Raw genomic sequence first — 10,514 nt, 5'->3', positions numbered from 1 at the left:
AATCAAGCTCAAGAGCTTCTTGAGTTTCTTCTCCATGCCTACAAACCTAACCATTCCTCAACAAGACTTGTATTTCTGAATACTTGTAAGAGCAAGAACTGCACTCTCCCTCTGCCACATGCTGAGGAAAAAAAGTGATAATTGAAGGTCATTAAGACAGTTGGAACCAGAAGGCCATTTCCCTCATTAAAATAAAGGTTAAGGCTAAGTAATGAATTGCTGTGTGGTTCATGCATTAGTACTCAGCTAATTGCTGCAGCACTTGCCATGATGGAGCGCCGGATTGCAACCACGCACACTTTGCTGAGTGGAAGGTTACACGTCAAGCATACTCCTAGACAGGGACTAATTGAAGAGCCAGGTGTTACACTTTGCTAGCAAAAAAGAGGCTGGCTTTAGATGAAGCAATTACATACGTAGTACTATACTGCTAAAACAAATGGCGTGTATTTCTTGCACGTCAAAGCATATTGGGGAGCTCTGAAATATCATTCCCTTATCAGCATTCTGTTTCTAGTAGATGAGGGCAAAAATAGGATAAAGCAAATTACTGAAGAAAACCTCTCATCTGTTCTCTTGGTTATTCACCTTCTTGTATGCATGTTTCAGTAGAATCACTGCTGGTTTAGGATCCCAAAAATCTCCTCCATAAAAGGAAAACAAAAGCATAAGCTAGACTGTTTTTAAAGGGCTAAGCATAGAATTCTTTCCAGAATTATAGTCGTGTTTATGTTGAAACAATTGCTTTTGTTACAAAGCATCCCCCTGCTTAGATTTCTTAGTAGTTGTGTGTTACATCAGAATGAGGAGTTTTTAAAATGAGAGGCTTGTGTTTCCCACTCAGTGTAACTGAACACACGTGTACTGTATAGGATAGATTGTCTTTAAAAAAAAAAAAAAAAAAAAAACCTGAGAAACAAGAAACTGCAGCTGAGACTGGAATGTGGCACCCTATAAATAAGGCAGGAGACAAGATGCACTCTGATGGCTGAATACAGTAAGGTTATTCAGCTCTAAGCCTGCCTAATCACTGAAGTCAAATGTAATGAATTTACTTGCATGATCAAGGCCTGAGGGAGGAATTTTCCCCCATTGCAGTAGCAGCACACCAGGAAATCCCTTGGCCAAGGTGGGGGCCATTGCTGCAATGCACGTGTAGAGGGGACAAGAGAACACTGCTCTCTGTGGGTACAGTCATGGGCAGAAGGGCTGGAAATTTGCCAGAGAGGCCACTGAGCTCTGGTACTGACAGGACATTGGGTAAGGCAGTCAGGAGAAGCATGGTGCCACTGCACAGCTTGGAGTACACTTACCCACAATCCTTCCTTTGACTGCTGGGTACAGAAATGAGAATCCAGGTACTTAGCCTACTTTGGAGCAGCCTATGCCAAGCTCCCACAGTCTATTGGGACTGGTAACTCCTCAGTAAAGACTGAACCATCCTTGCCCCTCTAAGTATTCTTTTTGCCCCAGGATCTGGGAGCAGGGCTGAGTTATAACTACTCTTGAAGCATTTTCACAGTGCAGTCATGACCTGCCCTTCCAAAGGGAGTTAAAGCACTGACTCTTGAGACACATCCTCTGCATAAAATTCTGGTCTTCATCAATAAGCTGGCAAGCCACTTTTGGCACATTACTGAATCTCCATTGCAATCAACTGATCTTGGCAGGCAGCTCTGGGATTTTAAAGCTGTAGCTATCCAATACTAAGAAAATAGTTGCCTGCTCTGTTGCTAAGAAAGCAAAATGAAAAGATGAGTACTGCCACAGGGAATCCTGTAATACTATACCCTGTAGCCAGACAGGTATCCAGAAAGGATAAGCTGCTAAGAGGATCACTGAAATAACTAAAGATACTCACACTTCAGGCTTTAGATTAAGTAGGAAACAAACAACCAATGTCGTTTTGGCTCAGATTTCAAAAGGAAAATAAAGAGAGAAAATAATGTTTGACAAATGGAAAACAGATACAGTGGAGAAAGAAATGTTAATTTAAGTATAATAGAAGAGTTCTTACACAGAAGCTTAAACACCATTCTTGCAAAGTACTCCTCCATGGATATTAGTCTGATGCGAAAGATGCAAAAAATGGAGGAAAGAAAATGACACACCTCAGATGGCTCAGCATAAGGAACTGCTTCCTTCCTGGAATATATGAAGTGTAAGGGTATAATTGTCCTTGGAGTGTTTTCAAAGTAGCCGTACTTCCAGCATATTCACATATTTCTTGTGTATCATTAAGCACCAGCAAACTTTAGATTACCAATGCACCTTGTCCATTTCATAGCTTTTACCTAGAATCAGATCTTCTCAACACGTTTTTGAGAAACTGAAAGGGTCAGCACATAATTGCACCCCACAGCAGGCATCTAGTACAGCTTGAAAGGAAAACAGTCATCTTCCAACCATGGGGTTGTGTGCTAGTGATTTTCATTAACAGGCACACTACTGTCACAGCAAAAAAAAAAAAAAAAACAAAATAAAAGCAAAAAATTTTTAAAATATTTTTTTTAATAAAAATCAAAAAAATTTCAAACCAAAAAAAAAAAAAAAAAAAAAAAAAAAAGGCAAAAATGATCAAAAGAAGATGTTAAATACTACTTAAAGAGTATTCCACTGCCATACCAGAAAAAATAAAACACAACTATTCATCCACAAAGCATCAGCTCTGCAAATACAATTGGGAAGATCAATGGCAACAGAATATAATTTTTGTTCTATTTTCTTTATGTCTATGGTACTTCTAGAAGACAGTCCTTACGTAGCAGAATCCAGGCTACAGCACAAGTTGATACTGCTGGTGAAAAGTAAAGTGATAGTTGTCATTAAAAACACCTACAGATATCTGAAAATGTAAACCCACAGAGAAGCCTTCATGTGAAATAGTGAAAGAGTCACTGGAATCGGAGTTCAATTCCGTGAGCCAATGCAAAATTTGCCTTGCACTCCTCCTGTCTTGCATGAGTCATTCAGCCTTACTCCTCACAATACTGAAGGGTGCTATAATTAGAGAGAAAGATATGACATCATCATGCCTTGGAAAACACAGAATGATATCTCTAGCATTGAAGCATGAAACAATAAAAGTAACTGATGCTATTAAATAATAAAAGTAACTTTATTTTATCAGTGTTATAAATATTTCATTTCCCTCCATTTAACTCCAGAATGAGATAGCAAACCGGTATAATGGAACAATTCAGGAGCTCTTCAGTTCTACTGAAAAGGGTCCCCCTTAATAACAAATTAAAATGGAAAATGACATTTTGCCAGTCCATCAGCCTCAGCATCTGTGCATCCCTAGATACCTTGTTATTCAAATGGCACAGTCCTAAAAGTGTGCATGAGTCTATATATATGCATACTAATATTTATAAATATACATATATATAGCAATATACACACATATATAGAAACACCCACAGAATAGACACTCCCAGTAAATCAAAATGTTTCATGTGTAATCTAAGTGGGCTTCCAGCAGGCTCTACACAGTGCAGGAACAAATGATATTGTACTAAGCTAGATCCCAAGTACTCAAGAGATTCAATATGTGTGTGCTACCATTAATGGCTGAGGTCTGCCTGCTTCTAGTGGCTGTCCAAAATTGGGAATCTCACAGCAGGGGGGAAGGAATAAGAAACAATCCTGCTGTATCCTCACCCAAAACTTCATCCTTCAGTGAACCAAGCTCTGACATCCCTGGCTGTGCATGAGCCATCACAAAAAATAATACACATGCTCTGTTATCTACATACAATACCTCACCAGTAATGCATTACTTGTGCAGTGGTTTGGACACCTTGAATGTTAAGAGGCACTACATCCAGCCAGCTCCTGTCCTAATTTCAGCACTGGGGTTTATTTCCATCACACAGTAACTGCCTCCACAGTACACCGCGTACACAGAGCAGTAAGTTTTCTAGACAACTGTCTCGCTCTGATCATAGCATCACACTCCTGCTGCTAGGGAAAAAAGCAGGCCAGGCTCTCTCTTGTGTGCTCCAGCTACTTTGAGCAGTCCAAATGGCAGAAAGGAGCTCAGGAAATCTGCCTACTCCAGAGCCAGCCCCTTCTGTGAACAGCGCACAACCCCTGGGCACAAGAGACACCCAAGTGCACCAAGGGGAGCACTACAGGAGATGAACAGGGATCGGGCCCAAGTCTGTATAATAATTCACACGTGGCTTCTGGAGGCTACCTGTGATCAGAGCAAACCTGCATTGTTCCACTTTCTTGTGACTTAAGGATGAGGGAGCTGCAAAGTGCTCACTGAGCATCCTGTGCTCAGGCCTCAGCCTGACCTCAGCACAGAACAAAATCCAGTCCCTGGTATCACTGAAGCTCTCTCTGTTTCTCACATCAGTAAAACAGCAAAAAGATACAACTGATGCTAGCATCGTTCATATTTTAAGTCAAATATATAGAAATATTACAGTATAGTCTTTTCTCACAGTTAGAAAATGATGCAATGCCTACCATGAAATCATACTGTGAGGGTGAGGGTCTTCCTTATGGAAGTTTCACATACACCAAAATTGTATAATTATATATTTATTTTAACCATTGCCAAATTCATTTCCAATATATACACCTTCACCATAAGCCCCTGCATTATTATCAAGGGAAGAAATTTGGTTTTTATATTTTATTTCTCAAACGAGAATAAAGATAGAAAAAAAAAAAAAAGACAAAATACATTTCATGTCGCCATTGATCAATAGTTTACAAATATATATAGTTTCCTTCCAGAGGAAGAAATACTAAAGAAATATTTCGCTCATATCAAATAAACTTTTGAAAACAGAAAAAATAAAATAATATATATATATATAGCTTTTCTTTTTCTGCCACAAGAATCACTCAAAAAGGAAGGAAAAGGAAGGAAGGAGGGAGGAAAGGAAGGAAGGTGGGAAGGAAAGAGGGACGGAGGGAAGGAAGGAGGGAGAAAAAGAGGGAAGGAAGGAGAGGGAGGGAAGAAGGGAAAAGATAAACTTAAAAAGAATAAAGAAAGGATTTTCATTCATTTAATTTCCACAACTTCTACAGAGGAAGTAAAACTTATCTGAACGATGACCTGAGTTTTTTCCATGGTTTCCAAACTGCATGAGATCTTGACGATCGACATCTACCGAAGACCTATCCCTTGAAATGCATTTGAAACCAACCACTACATGATCAGTCAAAACAAATAGCAAAGCAAAATTCAAAAATCTATTGCAAGAATTATGCCAAAAGTGGGCCACAAGTGTCTTCATAAGAACTGGGCAAAGTGGAAGCTCTGCTATTTCTGGTAGCTGAATTGTCTTTAATGATAGAAAACCTGAAGGTGAAAATTTTCTGTATGTCTGTGTGTGTCTGATTTTTCTTCTTTTGTATTTATAATCTTTGAGGTAAGACAGAGAACAGATGAGTACAGTAGCCATGGCAGGCCTTTACAGCAGCTAAGCAAGTTTAAATTTCCAAGCCTATAGTGAGTAAAGAGCTGATGCTTGTCCTCTTTCTTGGGGAGAGCCTCTCTTTAAAACTTTCTTCCATTCCCCTTGGGGAATCAGGTAGTTTACAGGTTCAGCCAGAAGAAATTTTCCTGTTCCCAATATATGCAGTGCTTGTTCATTTATTCATGGCTGACTGATGACCTCCAAGGTTTCCTTTCCTTGTCATAAAACCCATCTTTCCAGAAGTGAAAGAAAAAAAAAAAAAATAGCTATTAGCTTTTAGTCAGGCCCGAATGCTGACAGAAACCAGTCAGTCATTATAAGTACAGCGGTGGTGCAAGAAACCTTAGGGGTAGCTTTCTGCTCTGTCATACAACGTGGCTATATTGGATAACCTTTCTATTCAAATGACTGTCTCATCAGGATACCATAAGCACATATGCAGCAACAATGAGGTTAGTTTTTGTTACTGTTATAAATTGACCCAAACCCTAGAAAACAAGGCAATAGGCAGAATCTTCTCCAAAAGTGAAAAAAACTCTCCAGTAACAGAAGACCAAGGAAGCAGCTTCCAAAGGGATAGCAAAGGAGGGAACACAGCAGGTAAAAACATTTTCTTCCTAAGGGCATTCCAGAACTCCTCAATATTTTTTGCTACTGCATGACCAGGACACAGAGATAACAGATACTATTTAACAGATGTCAAGTGAGAGGAATGGGAGAATTAAGGGTATGCAAGAAAATGTAGGGATGGTGGAGGGCCTGGTTATATGTTTCAATGTCCCAGTTAGTTTGGTTCCCCCAACACTCACTTCTCTCTTTCTCTTTCTTTTTCTTTTTCTTTTTCTTTTTCTTTTTCTTTTTCTTTTTCTTTTTTTTTTTTTAATAAATTGTACAGATGAACATGGGAGAAGTTCATGCTACTTGCTGGAAGCAATTAAGGTAAATTTCCATGGCCCATGGATTCCACAGACCTTTGAATGTCCCACCTCATCCATCATGGGCTAACTTATGGAACCTAACTGTTCCGTGGCAAGACTCTGTAGCCCTTAGAAACTGGTGGCATGTCCTCTGATATTTTCCAAGAGAGCGAGAGACATGTTGATTCCATCAGCTTCTTCCTCACACAATGCCCAAGTGCTCAGGTGCAGCCTTGCTATTTCTGAAGATCCTCTTCTCTGTTTTCAGATATCAGACAGCCGTTTCCAAATCCTCATGGGGAACCATTTGGTAATTCTGTCGACTTTCCAGATAGGAGGCCAGATCTGGATCACCAGCTTGCTGAGCCCTGTCACGAGGAGTCTTACCCTATAATAATAAAAAAACAGGAAGAAAAATGTTGTGCTAACATATTTAGAAGACCAGATGAAAGCATGACCCAGAAGAATTACTACAGACTCATGAGGTTCTAAAGAATTTCAAGGTCCTTGTGCAGTTTAAGACAAATCATTGAGCCCTGCAAGGTCATGTTTTTTGATACTCAGAAAGGCTCACATACTGGAAGGAACTGAATTTTCATTCTTAGGGTGCAGTGGCTATGTGAGTGAATAGTGCAATAGAATCTCCACAAAACCATTCTTGCTCTCTGGATTGATGAAGATTAACAACTCAGAAAGCCACTCCTCTGGATTCCAGCTGTTGCAGAAATACAATATATAGTACTGGAAAAGAGTCTGATCTGAAAAAAAGAGATCTGAAAAAGAGATGATCTCTCTCCAGCTTACAGACTACTCCCTGCAGTTTAACATGACAGGAATTGTTATTGTCTTGCTGCACAACTCTGGAACCCATTGATCTGAGCATCTCTCAAATACTGATATAGGTTGCTTATATTCAGAAATGCTAGTGGGGCTGATTCTGTACAGTGTTTCCAAGCAATTATATGTTTTGTTGTTTTTTGGGTTTTTTTTGCAGAATATTCCTAGGTTTTAATTTTTCCCATACATCTTCTTTCTCCAAGCTTACATGGAAAGACAGTTGTGGTTAGTGTCACACCAATGAACACAGGGGCAAGTGAGGACAAAAAAAGATGGTTAGCCACCCTCAGAAAGCAAGTCAACTACAACAATCTAGCCTCATAGACACTGTGCAATCAAAAACCAAGGCTTCCCCAAGTGGTCCCTGCCCATAAACCTCTCTTTTGACCACACAAGACAAGGATGCTGCTGTGCCATGGAGATGCTTCATTCACACCCAACACACCAAATAGTTTGAGGCCAAGCTCTCGCTATAGTGAAGATGACCCACACTGGGGACTGAACTAAAGTCCCTTGTACTTGTTTGAATCAATACAGTTTTCTAAGTAAAAACGTGTAAAAAGAGCTGTTCCTGGCACACACAGGGAAGCCTCAATCATGCACACAGCAGGGACGGATGCTGATCAGTCTCGCTTGGCTGCAGTGCTTTATAACCCGTTGACTAAGCTGGGTTACCTTGGAGTCCGTCTTTCTCAGCGAGGCTCCCGCATCCACCAGGAGCTGGCAGATGGCACGATGGCGCTGGCAGGCCGCTTTATGTAATGCTGTCTCACCCCTAGACCAAAGTACAGAAACCAGCAGTGAGACACATCACACTCATCAACGTTTATGAAACAGAAGGTTCAGTGAACAGAAAGGGATGATGTATTTCTGCATGGTTGCTTCTTCCTGGCAGAGGCGGACTTGTGCACTCTCCTCCTTAGCACCTACATCCTTTGACTCAGTAAGAAAGCCTGCAGTGCACAAATAGCAGTTGGAGAACTGAGAAGTGGGAAAGAAACAGGCACAACATTTTTGTATTCAGAAATATTGTATTCAGAAAAACAAAAATGTCACATTCCCATCCAACCCGCAGTTCTGCTAACTGCTGTAGAGACAAAGCAAACACCTTATTTCATAGCAGGCTATGCTGGAACAATACTTTTATCTTCCTGCCTTTTCTCTCCTGAATCTCCTGTTTTTGGAGGCGTGATAGAAAAATCACGCCCATCAAAGCCATGTCTGGTACACTTGCTGCCCTGGTTCTGATACCTGACCATCATGGATGCATGAGAGGAGATCTGTGTTCTTGTTTTGTACTTTTGGACTAGTGAGCTACTGAGGAAGCTTGAACACATGCTTTTCAGAACAGAAAGCTGTGTAGTAGGTGCAGGTTTATTGCAAAATTCTTAATTTAGGGTGGGTCTACTTGTAGCAGGATTCTGAGAACGACTGTACTAATGAGGTTAAAGGAGCCAATTCATCTTTGACTAGAAATAGGAGGAAAGTAGTTTGATCTGCTTGAAGAGGTGTCTGTAGTACTACAGTCAAACAAGTAAGGCAATTACATGCACTCCAAGATAAAAAATGATAAGAATTACCTGTAATAAGACAGATGTAGAAGAGCATACATTCCCAGAAAGGAATTTCAGTCTCAGCCAATTACAGGGCAAGTTAAATATTAACAGGCAACTTTGTAATCTATCTCTAATTTATGAGGGCTAGATTCAGGTGGGGAAGATACCTGATTTCACTCTGAGAATCAAAAGAAAAATTTTCATTTTCAAGAGGTAGTGATAGGAAAACATTTGTAAAGGGAAGCCCTTGTAGCTATATTCACTTGCACTTTTATTTCAGAGTCTCCACAATGCCACTGTACAAGGAGAAGTATATGGACTTCACCCCTGCTGGACTGCCATAAGTACCCCGTGCAGAACTAACAGAGAATGTCGGTAAAGAAGAGGATGTTGTGAGATGGGTAATGATAGGCTTAACCCCTATGGGAAAGGCTGTTTTGTTTCTCATACATTCTATATGTTTCCCAGAGTTATTTATGGATCACTTATACGAGAACTGGTCCAAAACTAATGCCTCCTTTTTTTTTTTTTTCCCACAGCATCAAAGACAAATAGTGGTATGGCAGTAAAGCACGAACCTTTCTACCAATATTCTGTTACATTCTGTTGCCATAAGACAGATGGCAGCAGAGGGGCATTCTGACAGAGTGGCATCCGACATGGAAGTGCATACGAAGCAAAGGTGTGTCACTGAATTCCTCCATGCAGAAAAAATAGCACCCACTGACATTCATTGACACTTGTTGAACTTGTTGTTATGGAGACCAACCAGTGGATGTGAGCACAGTGAAATGGTGGGGGTGGTGTTTGACAACAGCAACAAGAAAGACATACTACATTCTGAATGGCCATGCAGAGTGCCATGTGTGCAGACGTAGGTTCTTGTTCACTGCTGATGAAAATTCACAGCTAAAGATGGCACCTATGTTGGAACAATAGTGTTTTGTAGCTGGGAATTTGTTCTATCAAATAGTGTTCTTATGTTCTTTGCATGTGCTGTATTTTCCATGGAAATAAAAACAAAGCATTACTTTCACAGCAACTTATATACATTATTGTGATACCCTGATTATACAGAGATTTGTAAAGTCAAGTCTTTTTTTAATAATATTAGAGCTGATTGAGTTTCTAATTACTTGAGAGAAATCTTTGATGGCACAAGTTGTGTCCATTTAGAGCAACCAAGACAGAGCATCCAGCACTGAATAAGAAAATTCTTGTCCTGACTTTTGAAATCAAGCCTTCATGTTGATCCTCATTGACTAGATTCTGGAAACATCAAAGCACAATGCAGGACTTGAATCTCTCTAGAAAGACTTATGAGAAATAGGAAGCAATAGAAAGAAAATCCTTTCTGGTATTCAAGAAACATTTGTTCTAGGCCTGAAAGCTACGTGTGTGTCTGTTGTTTTCAGACTTGAAGGCATTTCTGTTTGTTTATTTTTGAAGAGATGGGCCGTTTTGAAAAACAAGTGAAGTTGGCTAACATAATACAAATACTGTGAAAAGCAGACAGGGTAGACTGTACTTACGTTTCACTGTCTGTCATGTCCAGTAATTCAGAAGGACCTGCAAAAGACAGTCAAATACGTTATATAGCATTTGTTTGCATATGCGAATGTACATATGCAATATGTAAAACAAATCAACAGAAAGCTCAGTTGGCACAGATACACCAAGCTTCAAGGTAACATTTGCTTGCACAAACCCTTGCACTAGCAAAATTCTGAATGCACAGTCACTGCTGGAGTCTCAGTGCCAGG

The 10,514-nt window shown here is 40.0% G+C and overlaps 1 protein-coding gene across 2 annotated transcripts in view; it reads right to left on the bottom strand.

Annotated features, from left to right (window-relative positions):
- Nucleotides 1-6,350: 6,350 nt before the first annotated feature.
- DGKI (diacylglycerol kinase iota) overlaps nt 6,351-10,514 on the bottom strand; it is a 106,334-nt gene continuing 102,170 nt past the window's right edge. For both annotated transcript variants that reach the window (XM_042889875.1, XM_042889876.1), the window contains 3 exons: nt 10,284-10,320; nt 7,871-7,970; nt 6,351-6,746 (listed from right to left, as the gene is read on the bottom strand). In XM_042889875.1, coding sequence (XP_042745809.1) covers nt 6,630-6,746; nt 7,871-7,970; nt 10,284-10,320 — 254 coding nt within the window. In that variant the 3' untranslated portion in view covers nt 6,351-6,629. The remainder of the gene's footprint in view (nt 6,747-7,870; nt 7,971-10,283; nt 10,321-10,514) is intronic.

The sequence above is a fragment of the Lagopus leucura genome, unplaced genomic scaffold, assembly GCF_019238085.1.
Source record: "Lagopus leucura isolate 7727_CA_CO unplaced genomic scaffold, USGS_WTPT01 Super-Scaffold_100159, whole genome shotgun sequence".
Taxonomy (NCBI): domain Eukaryota; kingdom Metazoa; phylum Chordata; class Aves; order Galliformes; family Phasianidae; genus Lagopus; species Lagopus leucura.
The sequence above is the reverse complement of the archived record's forward strand: the minus strand, read 5'-3'. Positions and strand labels throughout refer to the sequence as shown.